Source organism: Artibeus jamaicensis, unplaced genomic scaffold (genome assembly GCF_021234435.1).
Source record: "Artibeus jamaicensis isolate MK-2021 breed Jamaican fruit bat unplaced genomic scaffold, CSHL_Jam_final contig_3152, whole genome shotgun sequence".
In the NCBI taxonomy this organism is placed as follows: domain Eukaryota; kingdom Metazoa; phylum Chordata; class Mammalia; order Chiroptera; family Phyllostomidae; genus Artibeus; species Artibeus jamaicensis.
This window is the reverse complement of record NW_026521729.1, coordinates 4000988-4014769: the sequence shown is the minus strand read 5'-3', so window position 1 is coordinate 4014769 and position 13782 is coordinate 4000988. Positions and strand designations below refer to the sequence as shown.

General features: G+C 42.7%; 2 protein-coding genes and 1 long non-coding RNA gene across 3 annotated transcripts in view; 1 reads left to right on the top strand and 2 right to left on the bottom strand.

The window, feature by feature from the left end:
- Positions 1–3840, bottom strand: part of RPGRIP1L (RPGRIP1 like) — an 83262-nt gene extending 79422 nt beyond the window's left edge. Inside the window, exons 1-2 of the mRNA XM_037141551.2 lie at positions 3713–3840; positions 1048–1139 (exon numbers count right to left, since the gene is read on the bottom strand). Coding sequence (XP_036997446.2) covers positions 1048–1132 — 85 coding nt within the window. The 5' untranslated portion in view covers positions 1133–1139; positions 3713–3840. The remainder of the gene's footprint in view (positions 1–1047; positions 1140–3712) is intronic.
- A 183-nt stretch (positions 3841–4023) lies between these two features.
- The window catches only part of FTO (FTO alpha-ketoglutarate dependent dioxygenase), a 311228-nt gene continuing 301469 nt past the window's right edge, over positions 4024–13782 (top strand). The window contains exon 1 of the mRNA XM_037141548.2: positions 4024–4118. Coding sequence (XP_036997443.2) covers positions 4074–4118 — 45 coding nt within the window. The 5' untranslated portion in view covers positions 4024–4073. The remainder of the gene's footprint in view (positions 4119–13782) is intronic.
- LOC119046449 (uncharacterized) lies at positions 5450–8388 on the bottom strand. The gene is made up of 3 exons (XR_008391168.1): positions 7982–8388; positions 5847–5957; positions 5450–5739 (listed from the first exon to the last, which is right to left on the bottom strand). It is a non-coding gene; the product is annotated as an uncharacterized LOC119046449 (long non-coding RNA).

The window sequence follows — 13782 nt, the reverse complement described above, 5'->3', positions numbered from 1 at the left end:
TTTTTTACATAGGCTTAAGTTTGGTATTTTCCACATCACTGCGAAGTTAGTCAATTTTTCAACGATCCTCCAAAAGAAACAAAGAGCAAATGGACCAAGATTAAAGCCCTCTGTGGGGTAACTGAGGGTGAGAACTGAACTTTGAGTGTCATATCCCAATAAATAGCTTTGCAAACTTAAAATCTATTTGTATCTGAATCCCCAATGCTCTGCCAAAATTCTAACGCAAAGCTTGTACACGTTTTTTCCTTTTCACAATACCAGCTGTGTGGTCAAATTGATCTTTGTCGGTGAACAATGCTCTGATCACCTTTCTGGGGTAGTTCAAGGCTACCACTTGCACTCCTCTGATTCTCAGGTGCACGGAGACGCCTCAGTGGGTTAGTTTACACCACTGCCTTTTCCGTGGCAAACCAGCGGCACGACTGAGTGGCTGACAAGCAGCGCGCACGACAGAGAACACAGCTCAATGCCTGTAATCATCCTTGAAGCTGTGCTTTCCTTTCTTAATTTGAAAATGCTTTTTAGATCTATAGCAACCACTAAATATAAAAGGATAAAGAAAACCTTTCATGTACATCAATTTGATGAATCAAAGTCAATATCACTTGGATAAACAAACCATTTTGATAGACTCTACTTGAAAGACAAGAAAAAATTTAAATACGGCATTTCCTCCCACACAAAATGGAAACACAAAGGAACATTTTAATGGTGAGTGTGACTTAAGCCAGGCAATTCGTTCTGGAGGCCCGATTCTCTCTCTCTAGTTTCTACGGATGTGTGGAATTTTAAAAAGATGATTTATGACAACTCTTTATCAGAACAGAGGGAGACTCTACATTTTCTATGAGCTGTTGATAATTGATGCATGCGGTAAAATACCATATGTTGTTCTAAACACTCTGTCCTCTCATTTGGTCCAATCGAGAGCTATATAGTCGCTTAAATGGCTTCATTTGTATAAATATCAAAAATACTTTAAATTAAAAGTAAAGAAGTTACTGATCAAAGTTCACAACTGTAATAAATAACAGCTGGCCATACCGTGTAACCCTCCCACTCCGAAGAGGTTGGGACCTGTATCTTTCACAGGCAGGTCTCCTGCAGTCTCATCGGCTGGACCAGACATGGCCTATCTGCAGAGATGAGAAAATTCAAATAAAATCTTTCCAACTTATAACATTAACTACGCAATGGAATGAACCAAATAAAATAAGGAACTATAACTTTAATGGACATCTTATTGCCCACATGTGCAGCTTGAAGATGAAAGCTATTTTAAAAGTAATACTACTACAGTGAATTATGGAGACAGTGTTCCTTTCAACAGTGTACTTCCTACGGCTTGCTTAGGAAATGAGGTAAGATTATCATCCTTCCTTCTCTCTTCCTCCTATTCCTCTATCTGAAACAAAAACAAACTCCCCTAAATTTAGAAATACCTCCTCTCCATCCACCCGCCATCCCCTTCTGTGTCCCCAAAGGAAAGCAGATAATCTTGGGAAAAACTCAAGTCAGGGACTTGATTCAAATGGTTGTTCTATTACTTAGTAGTTGGCTGACTCACCTAATCTCCCTGACTTTCAGCTCCTTAAGTCAAAAATGGGAAAGGAAATACCACTTCACAGTTACTAAGTGTACGTGACGGGGTAAATGAAGAGCATTGAGTGCATTTGCCTGAGATGATACTACTACTTGGTATTAATTTTCAGCCTGATGCACAAATGAGCAGGCACTTCCAAGTGCTGGGAAGGAGGTTTCATAAATTCACCAAATGGGTTGGTTTTCCTTGTGTCCTGTATTTGTAGCCATGACGCCTGGGTCCCAGGGCTTGCTCCTTCAACACACAGGCTGTGCAGCGAATTCTGTCATGTTCAGAGTTTCTATTCTTCACAGATACACCACAGTAGCTTAGTTATGTATGTGGATGTGGGTGGCCCATGCAATGTCTGTTATGCTTAAAAAAAAAAAAAAGATTTTTTATTTCAATCTACTCTGAAAGCCAAGTGCAAATTGCCAGTGGAAACACCCTGAGGCAGACATTCTCAATTTCCAAAAGGTTGGTCCTAGAATGTCAAGTCTAAGAAAGTTGCAAGCTTATTGGTTTTGCTGGCCTCTGTATTCTCAGAGGCTGGCACAGAGCTGGGCACATAACGGACATTCACTTAAATAGTTGTGATAAATGAATGGTGTTCATGGAGCTTCAGGGTCTGTGGCCCCAGAAATGGTTTATAAAATTTTGTATGCTTATGCACAGATGCAGTATCTTTGAGAGCGAGAGGGTTCATAATGGTTGTAATAACTCATCAAAGGTTGAGAACCACAGCATTTTGCCGGGACATGAATAGCTAACAGATATATACCCGGGTGGTCATCTAGGTCTTCTGTACACAGTGCTATAGGAAAGGTCAATCACAGGAACTAAATTATCAAGATGTTTCAACACAGGGCCCTTGTAAAAAGGTAGCTTTTCCATGATAGACTTATGTTAGCTTTTATAAGAATAACAAGGATGATGGTGGTGGTGGTAACATTTACTGAATGCTTACTAAGTGTGCCAGGTGCTCTTCTAGGTGCTCTGCTTATGGGAATGAAGCAAACATCTCACCATATCCTTCCTTGTGAGGTTGGTACTCAGATGATTCCTACTTTACAAATGAAATAACGGAGACACAGCTTAGGACACTTGCCCAGGATCACTCATCTAAGAAGTCACTGTCCTGTCATATATTTGATTGTCACTACTAGGAAGAGGGAGTGTTACTGGCACCTAGAGCTCAGAGATGATGCTAAACACCCTACAGGGCATAGGATGTTTACAATCATCTGGCCCCAAAATGCTAAGGAGGTTGAGAAACCCTGTGTAAAGCTGTAATGTCTCTCCAGCGCCATCTCACACTGTCCCTCTTTGCTCACACTGTTGCCCTTCAGGTCCCCCGAATCCAGGGTCCTTTTGCCTCCCCCAGAGCCTCTGCTGGATCCTCATTCTTTGGGGCTCAGCTCACATGTCACTTCCCTGATCATCCCATGTCAGAGTACTCTTCCAGTTTCATCACTGATAATTTCTGTTCTAGCAACCATCTCCATCTGAAATGACTTTATTTACTAGCTGATTACCACGTTGTCTTCACTAGTAAAGGACGAATGAGCATGTTGAAACAGGCAGTGGCCCTGTGCACTGGACCGGTACAGTGCCTCGCACAGGTGGGCAGCAACATTAATAGTTATTGAATGAATAAATGAACATCTGGCACTGTGACCAAAATGGTAAACAATGCCCCTGCCTTTATGCAGTTAATAGGCTATGGGGTAATAAGACGATAAACAGATCACTAGAAATAAGTAATTGGCCCCTCGGGAGGCTTAAGGGTGTACTAACCAACTCCTAACCCACGTCAATGAACTGTGTTTCTGTAACCTTCTGCTTGAAAGAGGACTTGGAGAAGCTCTGCAATTAGCGTCAACTCTCATCAGGTGGGGTTTAGGTCGGGCATAAATTTTCCAAAAGGGTGCTAAGCGGGGCGGGGGGGTAATTGGCGGGGGCTGCGGTTCAGGCCTGAGGATGTGGGGGTGTCTCGTGCTGGCATACTTCTCACGCGAGAACTCCAGAGCCTTCTAGAGACCGTAGAGCAGACCCCACGACCCCAGGTGGTGCTGCACGTAGAGTCGACCACCTCTATCGCCCTCTCCTTCCCCCGTGGGTACTCACCGCCACTCTCTCTCGGCGGGTAGCTAACCCGTTGCTATAGCGCCCACAGCACGTCGCGCCGCTGGCAGAGAGAAGCACGGGAAAAACATGGCAGGCCCCATTGCTTCCTGGGAAGTGTAGTTTTCCTCGGGCCCAAGCCCGCCAGCTGGCTGCCTTGAATACAAGCACTTTTCCACTTCTCTAAATCCCGAGGTGCTCTGGGCGTCTCCGCTGTGCATTCTGGGAGTGGTAGTTCTCGAAGCTCTGCGGTAGAATAGCGGTGGGTGGGAGCAGGATGCCGAGAGAACTACACACAGGAGGTGGGGTCCAGAGCGAGAGGCTCTACAGGACTGGCACTGTTGAAGAAGGTTGCAGCGGCAGCATGAAGCGGACTCCGACCCCCGAGGAACGAGAACGTGAAGCCAAGGTATGCAGGGCCTCCGGAGTCTGGGATCTTTTGTGCACTCGTAGCTAGGGGCAGGGAACCTGAAGGACTTGGCTGGATGGCGAGTAGACGCGAGACCTAAAGCCTAGGCATGAGAGGGCCTTCTCAGCAAGGGAGCCAGAGATACTGGGGATTATAAATTCTTACCGCTCAGGATGCAGGCCTAGTCCTGTTGGATCACCTCACACATGGAAGACATCCACGCACTTGTTCTGCACCTACTACCTTGGGTAAATCTGTAGCTACCCTTGTGCCTCAGTTTACCAGACTCTCAGATGACTGATTGTACCAGCTGTGCTTTCTCTTTGGTAGTGATTCCTGAGGACTGAGATCAGATGTGTTTATTTGGAACAGTTGTCTCAGTGGCTCGTTGGTAATGTTCTATGTCTTCAGCACAGCAAGATACAAAAATTTAACTATAATTCTGTTATCTACTTTTGGGGTTCCGCCTCTAGTAGTTGTTGCCATTCCATGGGATGAAAATAATAATAGCAATAGCAACTTTTCAAATAGCATGTATTATGTGTCAGGCTTGCATTAAGTTCATAATATTTATATTATTTCATATTCTTACCACAGCAGATTGCAAGATAGATATTTATACAGATGGAATATCAACAGTCCTGTTTCACAGATGAAGACTTGAGGCCCAGAAGAATTGAGTGTTTTCCTTTTTCTCATTCCCCAGATCAAGTCCTATTTATTTGTCTAAATATATCAGTAACCTGTCCCCCGCTTTTTCCATCTCCACCTTGGACCAAGCTGTCATCTCTAATGGATTGTTACAATAGTCTTCTTACTGGTCTACACTTTATACCCTAACACTCCATTGTCCCGTACTTCCGCTGCTCCCAAACAGTCACTTTTTCACACCGTGGAGTATGATCTTTTAAAAATGCCAGTGTAATTATGTTCATTTCCTCCCTTTCTCCTCTATCAACCACCTGCTTAAAAATCTTCCATGACTTTCTGTTGCTCTCAGGATAAGGACAAAACAACATGGCCTACATGGTCTGAACACTCATTGCTTCTACATCCTCACTGGACATGACACTCTCCTTGCTCTCTGCCCATCAGCCACTTTGGCCATCTTCAAAGTCCTTCTTTCTGTTACGGAACTCAGGGGTTCCCCACCTAGGGGTGTTCTATTCAAGAGTAAGTGGCCGCCATCGGGTAGTTTTATTTACTTGCAGCAAGTAAGGGAGATGGGATTCACATCCAGAGCTTTGTCTCCAGGAAGGGAGGCTTAGCCATTGCTTGTATCCAGATTTGGTTAATTATATGTCGATTTTTCCTTTACATTAGACTGGGTTCCTATCTAGCTCTTCTATTATTGCTGCATCTATAAAATATGATGCTGTATTTTAACATCTAGCAAGAATAGCATTTAGTAAGAACTGCTCAGACCTTGAGACCCTTGTTGTATATAAGAATTCCCCTCTGAGATTTTTTTATTTCTCATTCTTGAGGGAATGGGCTTGAGGGTCATATTTCTGTAATTGCTTCCTGCTGAAGATGGATGGATGAAGTCTTTGAGTTAGAGGAATGAAATTCTCTGGCTGCTTGAGTAATGAGTCTTGGGGTCCCATAGCTTCTGGGGTTCCTGAGAACAGGAGTACATAAAGAGACAGAATGTAGAAAAAAAACTGTAAGAAGAAGACTCCTAAGAAAAACTTAGGAGTAAGAGAAGGTTTATGGGACATAACTTACCTTGTAGTGGCTTGAGATGGGACAGGGACCCACAGGAGTACTGTGGATCTGGTTCTTTATTCTCACTGGGTAGGAAAGCAGGCTTGACTCAGGAGTGATGTATCCAGTAAGCTGCATTTTGTGGTTTAAGAAAAGAATGAGTTGTTAATAGTACCAAATGAGGACCTGTCCATATTGGGTTCAGTTGATCTTGTGGAGATCCTGAGTTCCAGATTTTTAAATATACCCAATTCTTTGGGTTTTATGGGTGAAGTTTAGTATCTTATGGTGTGGGCAAAATCAGATTAGCGTTTTTATTTAAGTTACCAGTTACCTTTCCTAATTGGCTCATTCAATAAGATTATGGGTGTAAAGGATCACTTCTCGGCCTTTTGGCGAAGATCAAGTGTAGAATAGGTGGAAAGGATCCCAGGAACAGGAGAAGCCAAGTTATGTTGGGGAGGGTCAGTTTTACTGAGCTCCTCCCACCAACCCCCAAATCATCTTCACAATTAAAACCACCCCAGCAATTATGTCCTATTTCTTTTTTTTTTAAATTGATTTTAGAGAGAGAGGAAAAGAGAAAAGGAAACATTGATTTGTTTTTCCACTTATCTATGCGTTCACTGGTTAATTCTTATATGTGCCCTGACTGGGGATCAAACCCACAACCTTGGTATATTGGGGATGATGATCTAACTAACTGAGCTACCAGGCCAGGGCCTGTTCCTCGTTTTCACATTGTGTGTAAGTTAGTTACTCTGGTAAGTTAGTTCTGGCTGTATTTTAAAAGTGGCTCCATTTATATTATTATTTGTATTTTTCCTCCGTTGATCAGGCTCTTTCTTAGAAAAGCATTCCTGATCAATTATCAGAGAATGGCACTGATCAGTTATTAAAAGCGTCATTGTTCCTGTATTATCAGTTGGTTTATTGTGAGTATTTCATGCCATTGTCGGTCCCTGAGGGCAGAGAGGCTCATTCCCAGTATAACATGTCCCCTGTGGGAGGGAAAGTTGCTCTTTCCCTAAGAACCTTAGGTCACATTGGAGCAAAAATACCAGAGCGCAGTAAGGTTCCACAGTCAAGTTTCTTTAAGGGCAAGGCCTGGATTATATTTACTTCTAACTTTGTTTTATCAGAGGTGTTTTATCCAAGTACAAGAGGTAGCAACAATGGAGCAAACCCACCTTACTTAGACACAATGTTTTCAAAGAGCAATTCTCCTGTCTAACATTGCAGTGGAGGAGGTAATACCCGCCAAAGGAAACGTCTCTTCTGAAACGCCTGTAATTTCTTGTATGGAAATTTTATAGGCCTTTGCGATTGTTTGCAAACTGAGTAACCTGTATCAGAGGGGTGTTTTTATACCATAGAGCTGTGCAAAATAAACAAAGATTTATAATAGCAAAAATGTTGAGTTCAGTTTGAAGAAGAGATCTGAATCAAGAGGCAATACCTGGGGGCAAGTAGCTGAAGATATTAAATAACCACAGGGTGTTAGTGGGGACTGTGTTTAACCATTTGGCTTGTGCTAAATCTGGTACCTTTATTGGCACTGACATCGCCAAGTCAATAAATAGCATCTAGGAGGGAATACCTTTAAGTTTCGTCACACGGGGATTGGTTAAGAGTACCTGAAGTTTTGTATTTTAGAGTTTTCTCCATGAGTCTCTCTGAAGATGAAACATCTTTGTACACACATTTTTGTCTTATAAAAGCACCGGAGTAAAACAGCCATTGTCTGTAAATGACAACAGACTTAAAACGGCCTTGGTTGGAGTTCGTATGCATACACCTTAAGATCCCTCCTCCGTGAACCTTCTGTAATGTACGCGCACCTTTCCCAGCATGCACAGCCCATCTGTAACTTACGTAGATCTTCTGGTTTTTGTCCCATGTTTCCTGTCCTCAGTTTGAAACTGTCATTTTATTCTAGGAAAAATTATTTTCCTATTTCTTTCTTTACCAATAAAACCAATGTCTTTGTATTCTTCCTTATCTAAAGACATTCAGTGAGAGTGTATGTCTACTTCCCATACCCTCCACTACCAAAAATATACGACCTATGCTAAATGTAATCAAACGTTGTAATCAAACATTGTGTTTGACAGTGTCTCCTGTGCGATTTTAGTGTATCAAACAGGCCTACTTACTTTAATGTTTCCCTTTATCAAGAGGAAAATGAGTCGTGGAGGTATGTCAGGGGTCCTTCTGGAAAAACTCCGAAGTTCTTAAAAATGTCCCAGGTCAAGAAAGTGACGCTCTTTAAAGTTTGAATCTTGGGGAGTTTGTGAAATGTAGCAAAAGTTTTAAAACATGTTTCAGGTAAAATCATAGATAACAATACTTTAAAGTTACTCATTTAGTCAAAGTGACAATCAAAGATTTTTGCCAGCAAATGCAGAAAAGTCAAAGAGTTGTTAAGATGAAATTTTAGTGTTTCTAATATTAAGGTGATTCAATGGACTTGAGTAATTAAAGATCTGATGGTAAGGAGTATACCTTTGTCTTCTTTTAGAATTTCTTTTTTTAAAAAATTAATTTATTTATTTTTAGAGAGAGGGGAAGGGTGGGAGAAAGAGGAAAAGAAACATCAATCTGTGGTTGTCTCTTGTGTGCCCCCTACTGGGGACCTGGCCTGCAACCCAGGCATGTGCCCTGACTGGGAATCGAACCAGTGACCCTTTGCTTCACAGACCCGAGCTCAGTCCACTGAGCCACACCAGCCAGGTAGAATTTCTCACTAAAACCATACCATTAATACAGAAGACAGAACATTATATGTTGGCTTTATGTAAATACACTGTTGATACTGAAACTTAATTTAAAAAAGCCCTGTAATAACAACATAATTTTAGCCAGCTTAATACATAAAAGGCAGTCTCCTTTTCTATTTTTTTATTCTGAATTTTTAACCCATAGAAACCTTAATTTTAGTGACAACCAAAACTCAAATTTGTGAATAATTTTATAACCTCCAGAAACCAATTTTAATATTTCTGGAAGTAGACAAACATACACACATATAGACAGACATGAAAACTTCATTTTAAAAGTCCTTTAGCCATGACACAGGTACAGAAAAACAAAACAACATTAGTTTCTACTCATTAGTCACAGTTAGTAGCTGGCTCTAGATCTGGGGTATGCGGCCCCAGATGGCTATGAATGTGGCCAAACACAAAATCATAAATTTACTTAAAACACTATGAGATTTCCTTGTGATTGTGTGTCACGATGTATTTCATGTTGGCCCCAGACAGCTCTTCTTCCAGTGTGGGCCAGAGATGCCAAAAGAAGGGACTCTCCTGCCAAGGCAAAACAAACTTCAAGTGTGACTGAAGTTACCGAGAACAGCTCTCAAAGCCCATTCCCCTACGACGGCCCAAAGGGGAAAGCCCCAAACCCATTAAGTCCTATAGAAAGTCAGAAAACAGGGAAGTCTCTGGGGTCCTTGGTCTGCTCCTGGAGAATGCACCTCCAGGGGTTGCATTTGGGGGTCAAATTTGAGTTTCTGTGGCTGGCATGTTTACATACAAGGTAAACGCAAATGTGCACACAGCGAAATCCAGCAACCACAGGGCAGAAACAAAAGGGGTTTGGACACTATGATTCCATAACCTCTGGCCCAGTGAAAATACCATCAGGGACCCAGGGTTTCCCGACATCAGGCGGCCAGCCCGGAGATGTCCCCTGAAGATGTCTCGGATTGCCTTGCAGGTGCTTCTCCACCCTCCAGAGCTCAACCTAGGTTGGGCTCTGAATCCAGAGTCCCAGAGGCAGTCCTGCCAACCTACCCGAAACCAAGTGTTCGTTCAAACCGAAAGTGTCTGTCCAGCAACCCCGGGCAGGCCCAGGGAGCCCTTTCAATCAGCACCAAGTGGGAGTCCCCTGCAGACGAGATGCTCTGTCTGGTGCAGGGCAGGTGGGAAGCGCTGACCAGCTGCCACTGCTGACTGCCCTGCCCAGTACCCTCGCCAGGCTGAGAGGGGGCCCCTTTAGGGGAGTTCCGTGGGAGTGGCCAGATGTACTTCTGGTGGTAATTTGGGGAACTAAGTCTAAGGCATTTGGGGTAGTGAGCCCAAAACCAGGGGACTTAAAAAAATGGAAGCTTTCCCTCACAGATTCTACTCTTCCTTCCCCCTCCAAGTTCATCTTTTCCTTGATCTTTCAGGGCACAGGCCAGGCATGAATCACCGTTCAGTGGTTTGAATTTTCTTCTCTAGGGAGAAGGGTTTATTTGTTGGTAGTTTCCAAGTCACTTTAAATATCTTCATTAAAAATGATATTAAGCTTGCTGGGGCTGGTGTGGCTCAGTGGGTTGAGTGCTGGCCTGTGAACTGGAACGCCGCAGGTTCGATTCCTGGTCAGGGCACGTGACTGGGTTGCCAACCAGGTACCTAGTCGCAGGTTGTGAGAGGCAACCAAACGATGTTTCTCTTGTACATGTTTTCTTCCCTCTCTTTCCCCTTCCCTGCCCTTCTCTCTAAAAATAAATATATATAATATATAAAAAATAGAAAATTAATTAAGCTCAGTTGGTTATAGCATTGTCCCTCTACTGTAGGTTCAATTCCCTGGTCAGGGCATATACAAGAAGCAACCGATAAATGCATAAATAAGTGGAACAACAAATCTCTCTCTCTCTCTCTAAAATCAATAAATAGAATTTTAAACAATGTTAAAAACATTAAACTAATGAGTAATAGGGAATTCTTGTTACTTTATTATTTCTTGGTCTGTTTCTTAATAATCCTCTTGTCGGTTTTGCAAATGAAATTTGCCATTTGGAAAATGTCTTAAACACTTTTTAAAACAAGCTGTAACACTCGGACACTTGAAACAACCACTGGCTTCGTCGAAGTCAGCCTTGCTGTCTCGTTAATCCTCCCCCCATCTCCCCGGTGGACCTAGCTGAGTGTCTTGCACATGACATTTATCTTTTGGAGACATTTATCTTTTGGAGAAAGATTGAATATGGTCGAGAGTCCGCAGCATCTGTTACCTGTGACAGGCAGACTGTTCATGGAGACCACACCGGCTCCCCGGCTGCCGCCTGGATTTACTGTGGGTGAGCTTAGTGGACTGCACGCTTCAAGAGAGGACAGCCCGTGTCGTTTTGGTTTGGTTGTTCACCGTTCTGTCCCGAGCACTTAAATTAACAGTGTGCCAGGCACAGAGTGAATATTCCATAAATAGTTATCAAATGAATGAATGGCCCAAAGCATCACCTGTTATTTGTCATTAGGTTTTCTGCCAGTGAGAGATGGAACAGAAACCTGAAAGAGATGCTGGAAAATGGTTAAATACTCTATGATTGTAAGTTGCTAAACATACCTTAGACCTAGGTATTCATGTTGAAAAACAGGACTCTTCAGCACACGCTTTGGCCACTGCCAAGAATTGTTTTCCACTGTTCTCTTTCAAATTGAAAATGCTAATGTATTCCTCAGGCTTAGTTTGTTTTGTTGTTGTTTGTTTATTACGGTAGCTTTTATATTTAAAGGGTGACTTTGTAACTTCTAGAAGAGAAGAACTTCATAGTGGGCATGGTACTTTTGGAACCTTACACTAAGGCACTGCTTAGAGGAGCATTTAGAGTTCTGTTCAGTGCCATTCACTTTAACGTTCTCTTACATGACTGACTTTGTATTGTTTTACAATGTTTTCTCACCAGGTGATTTCCCAGTGTAAGCTGGGGGGAGCCTTGGGGACTGCTGGGTTGGGTCAGGGCGCGTTGTGCAGGTTAAGATTTGTATTGGCAGGAACTTGACTCTGAACATTTGTCCTTGACACAATGTTTCTGGACAAGACCAGCACCGGGGGCATGAATGAGAGGTGAACCATGTGCAGGTGCTGGCGGCTTGCATCTTTGTTTCTGGTGCAAGCCTTTGTCAGGTGGCCACGCCCATCACTTATTTGCTCTAGTTTTGCGAATGACCTGCCTGCAAAGCAGCGTTGCCTTCCTTTAGGTCAAGAACTGCCACGTGGGTAAGTGGCAGCTGAGACCTTTACAGCTGGTAGAAACTGAGGAGAAAACTTACTGTGAAGGACCCACTTGTGTTGTGTCTGGTCTGAGGAGGGGGTGTGTCCAAGTGCATGAGTGTTTTCATAACTGTTTGTGGTCGGAGGACTCAGAGCTCCGGTTTCTGCATTAGCCCTAAGTCTGCCCTTCGGCACCTGTGTTTAGTGGCTGGACCATCCAAGGCTGAGCATCAAGGGCCAGCATATCAATAATAATAGCAATAATAATGGTAATAGTAATCATAGTAGTGGGCTAATGTGGCACTTTAACTCACTCAGGTGGATGGGGCGTGATTAAGGTGTAAGGCTGTACTCCTATGGATTTTCGGTTTTTATATACTGCATCCGTCATCTCGTTCTTTTCTAGTTTGCCGTATTTTGAAAACAGAGATGGAAAATTTTGCTGATGAATTTATTTATTTTTTCTGTCAGCACGAACGTTCTGCCTTTTTTTTTTTTCTGGAGAAAAGCACCCAGCAAACAAATCCAAACATACGTGGCCTGTGGCCTGTGGTCATGTCGATCTCGCTGTTTAGCTAAATAGTGTGCCATTTTCCGCCGAATCAGCAGCCAAGAGGCTGCGAGCGATTTTCGTGTTAGTCACAGCATTGGCCGGTAACACTATTAATGAGACAATAATTGGGAAATCGCAGTCATTGTTCTCATAAAACATGATCCTTGTCTTGGAACCAGCCAGGCAGAGGGGTTGCCTCTGCAGCCTGGGAGGCAGGAAAGGCTGAGTGGCCAGACTGGCCAGCTTTTAAATTCATCAGACCCCTGCTGCTTAAGTTGCCCCAGCTGTTAATGCTGGAACCATTACAGTAATGGACTCAGCAAATGAAGGAGAACGAAGACACGCACACTTTATTACCAGAGGGGCAATTTTCTCTTCATCTGTAATAGCAGCCATGCCTCATATTGATCAGACCATCAAGATACTAATCCTCTGTAATATTACTTGTTATAACCGAAAATGTGTTCATCCAAATCAGTCTGTGTCCTGACTGTCTACTTACTATTGAAAACAGACTATTAGATGGTTTATTTTTCATGATTTAAAGCCTTGGCCCTGAAAATGGGTGGCGTCACCCTCGCAACACTGAGTGCTTCATCTTCGCTATAGCCAAGGGTTGTCTTTTTGTTTTAAACAGAACATCACCCACTTAATTAAGGAGCGAGTGTCCGTGTTACTGTCTGAGTTATGCTGGTGTTTTATGAGCCTCTGGATTTATTAAGCATCTTGTTTTACATTCAGTCTGGGGTTCGCGCTGTAAATAAAAACAGGCCCATCTTGCACATATTAGAAATTTGCAGGTAGCAAATGTCAATAAGTCCCAGGGATGTAAGGTTCTTTGATTTATATTTCAGGCACCAGGTTGTGCTTTGTCGATTGAACCCATAGGCGGGATGCATCCTGGTGTCTTCTGTGCAGCAGATGGGTTTTTTTGCATCATTGTCTCAGAAAGTTTATGGTTATTTCTGCATCCGTGGTTCAGTAGATTGCTTTTTAGACAATGAGGCATATCTGTGCACCCCCTTGTGTTTTCTGAGAAATGACTGCAGCTACATATTATGTTATAAGAAGACCTGTTAAAACCTGAGTTGTATGTTCCTTAATATTTAGAATTTTAGGAATGACTCCTTAAAATTTTCCATTTTTCTTCATTAGTAGCTCCACATATATTCTATATTTATTTGTACATAGACTCAAAATATACATTTGGCAATATATACTTTTTATTGTAATATATTGTCATTGCTTAAAGCTTTCGTGTGGAGTTCTTTGTACAGTTCATTCAGAAATAATGAGCCCTCTTTGTAAGCCAGCAATGGAGGTAGATAGAGCCTGGAGAGTAAGGGTGAATAAGATACAGTCTTTGCCATTGAGCACCTCAGCTCAGTAGGAAGATAGGCATGTGGATGAATAATT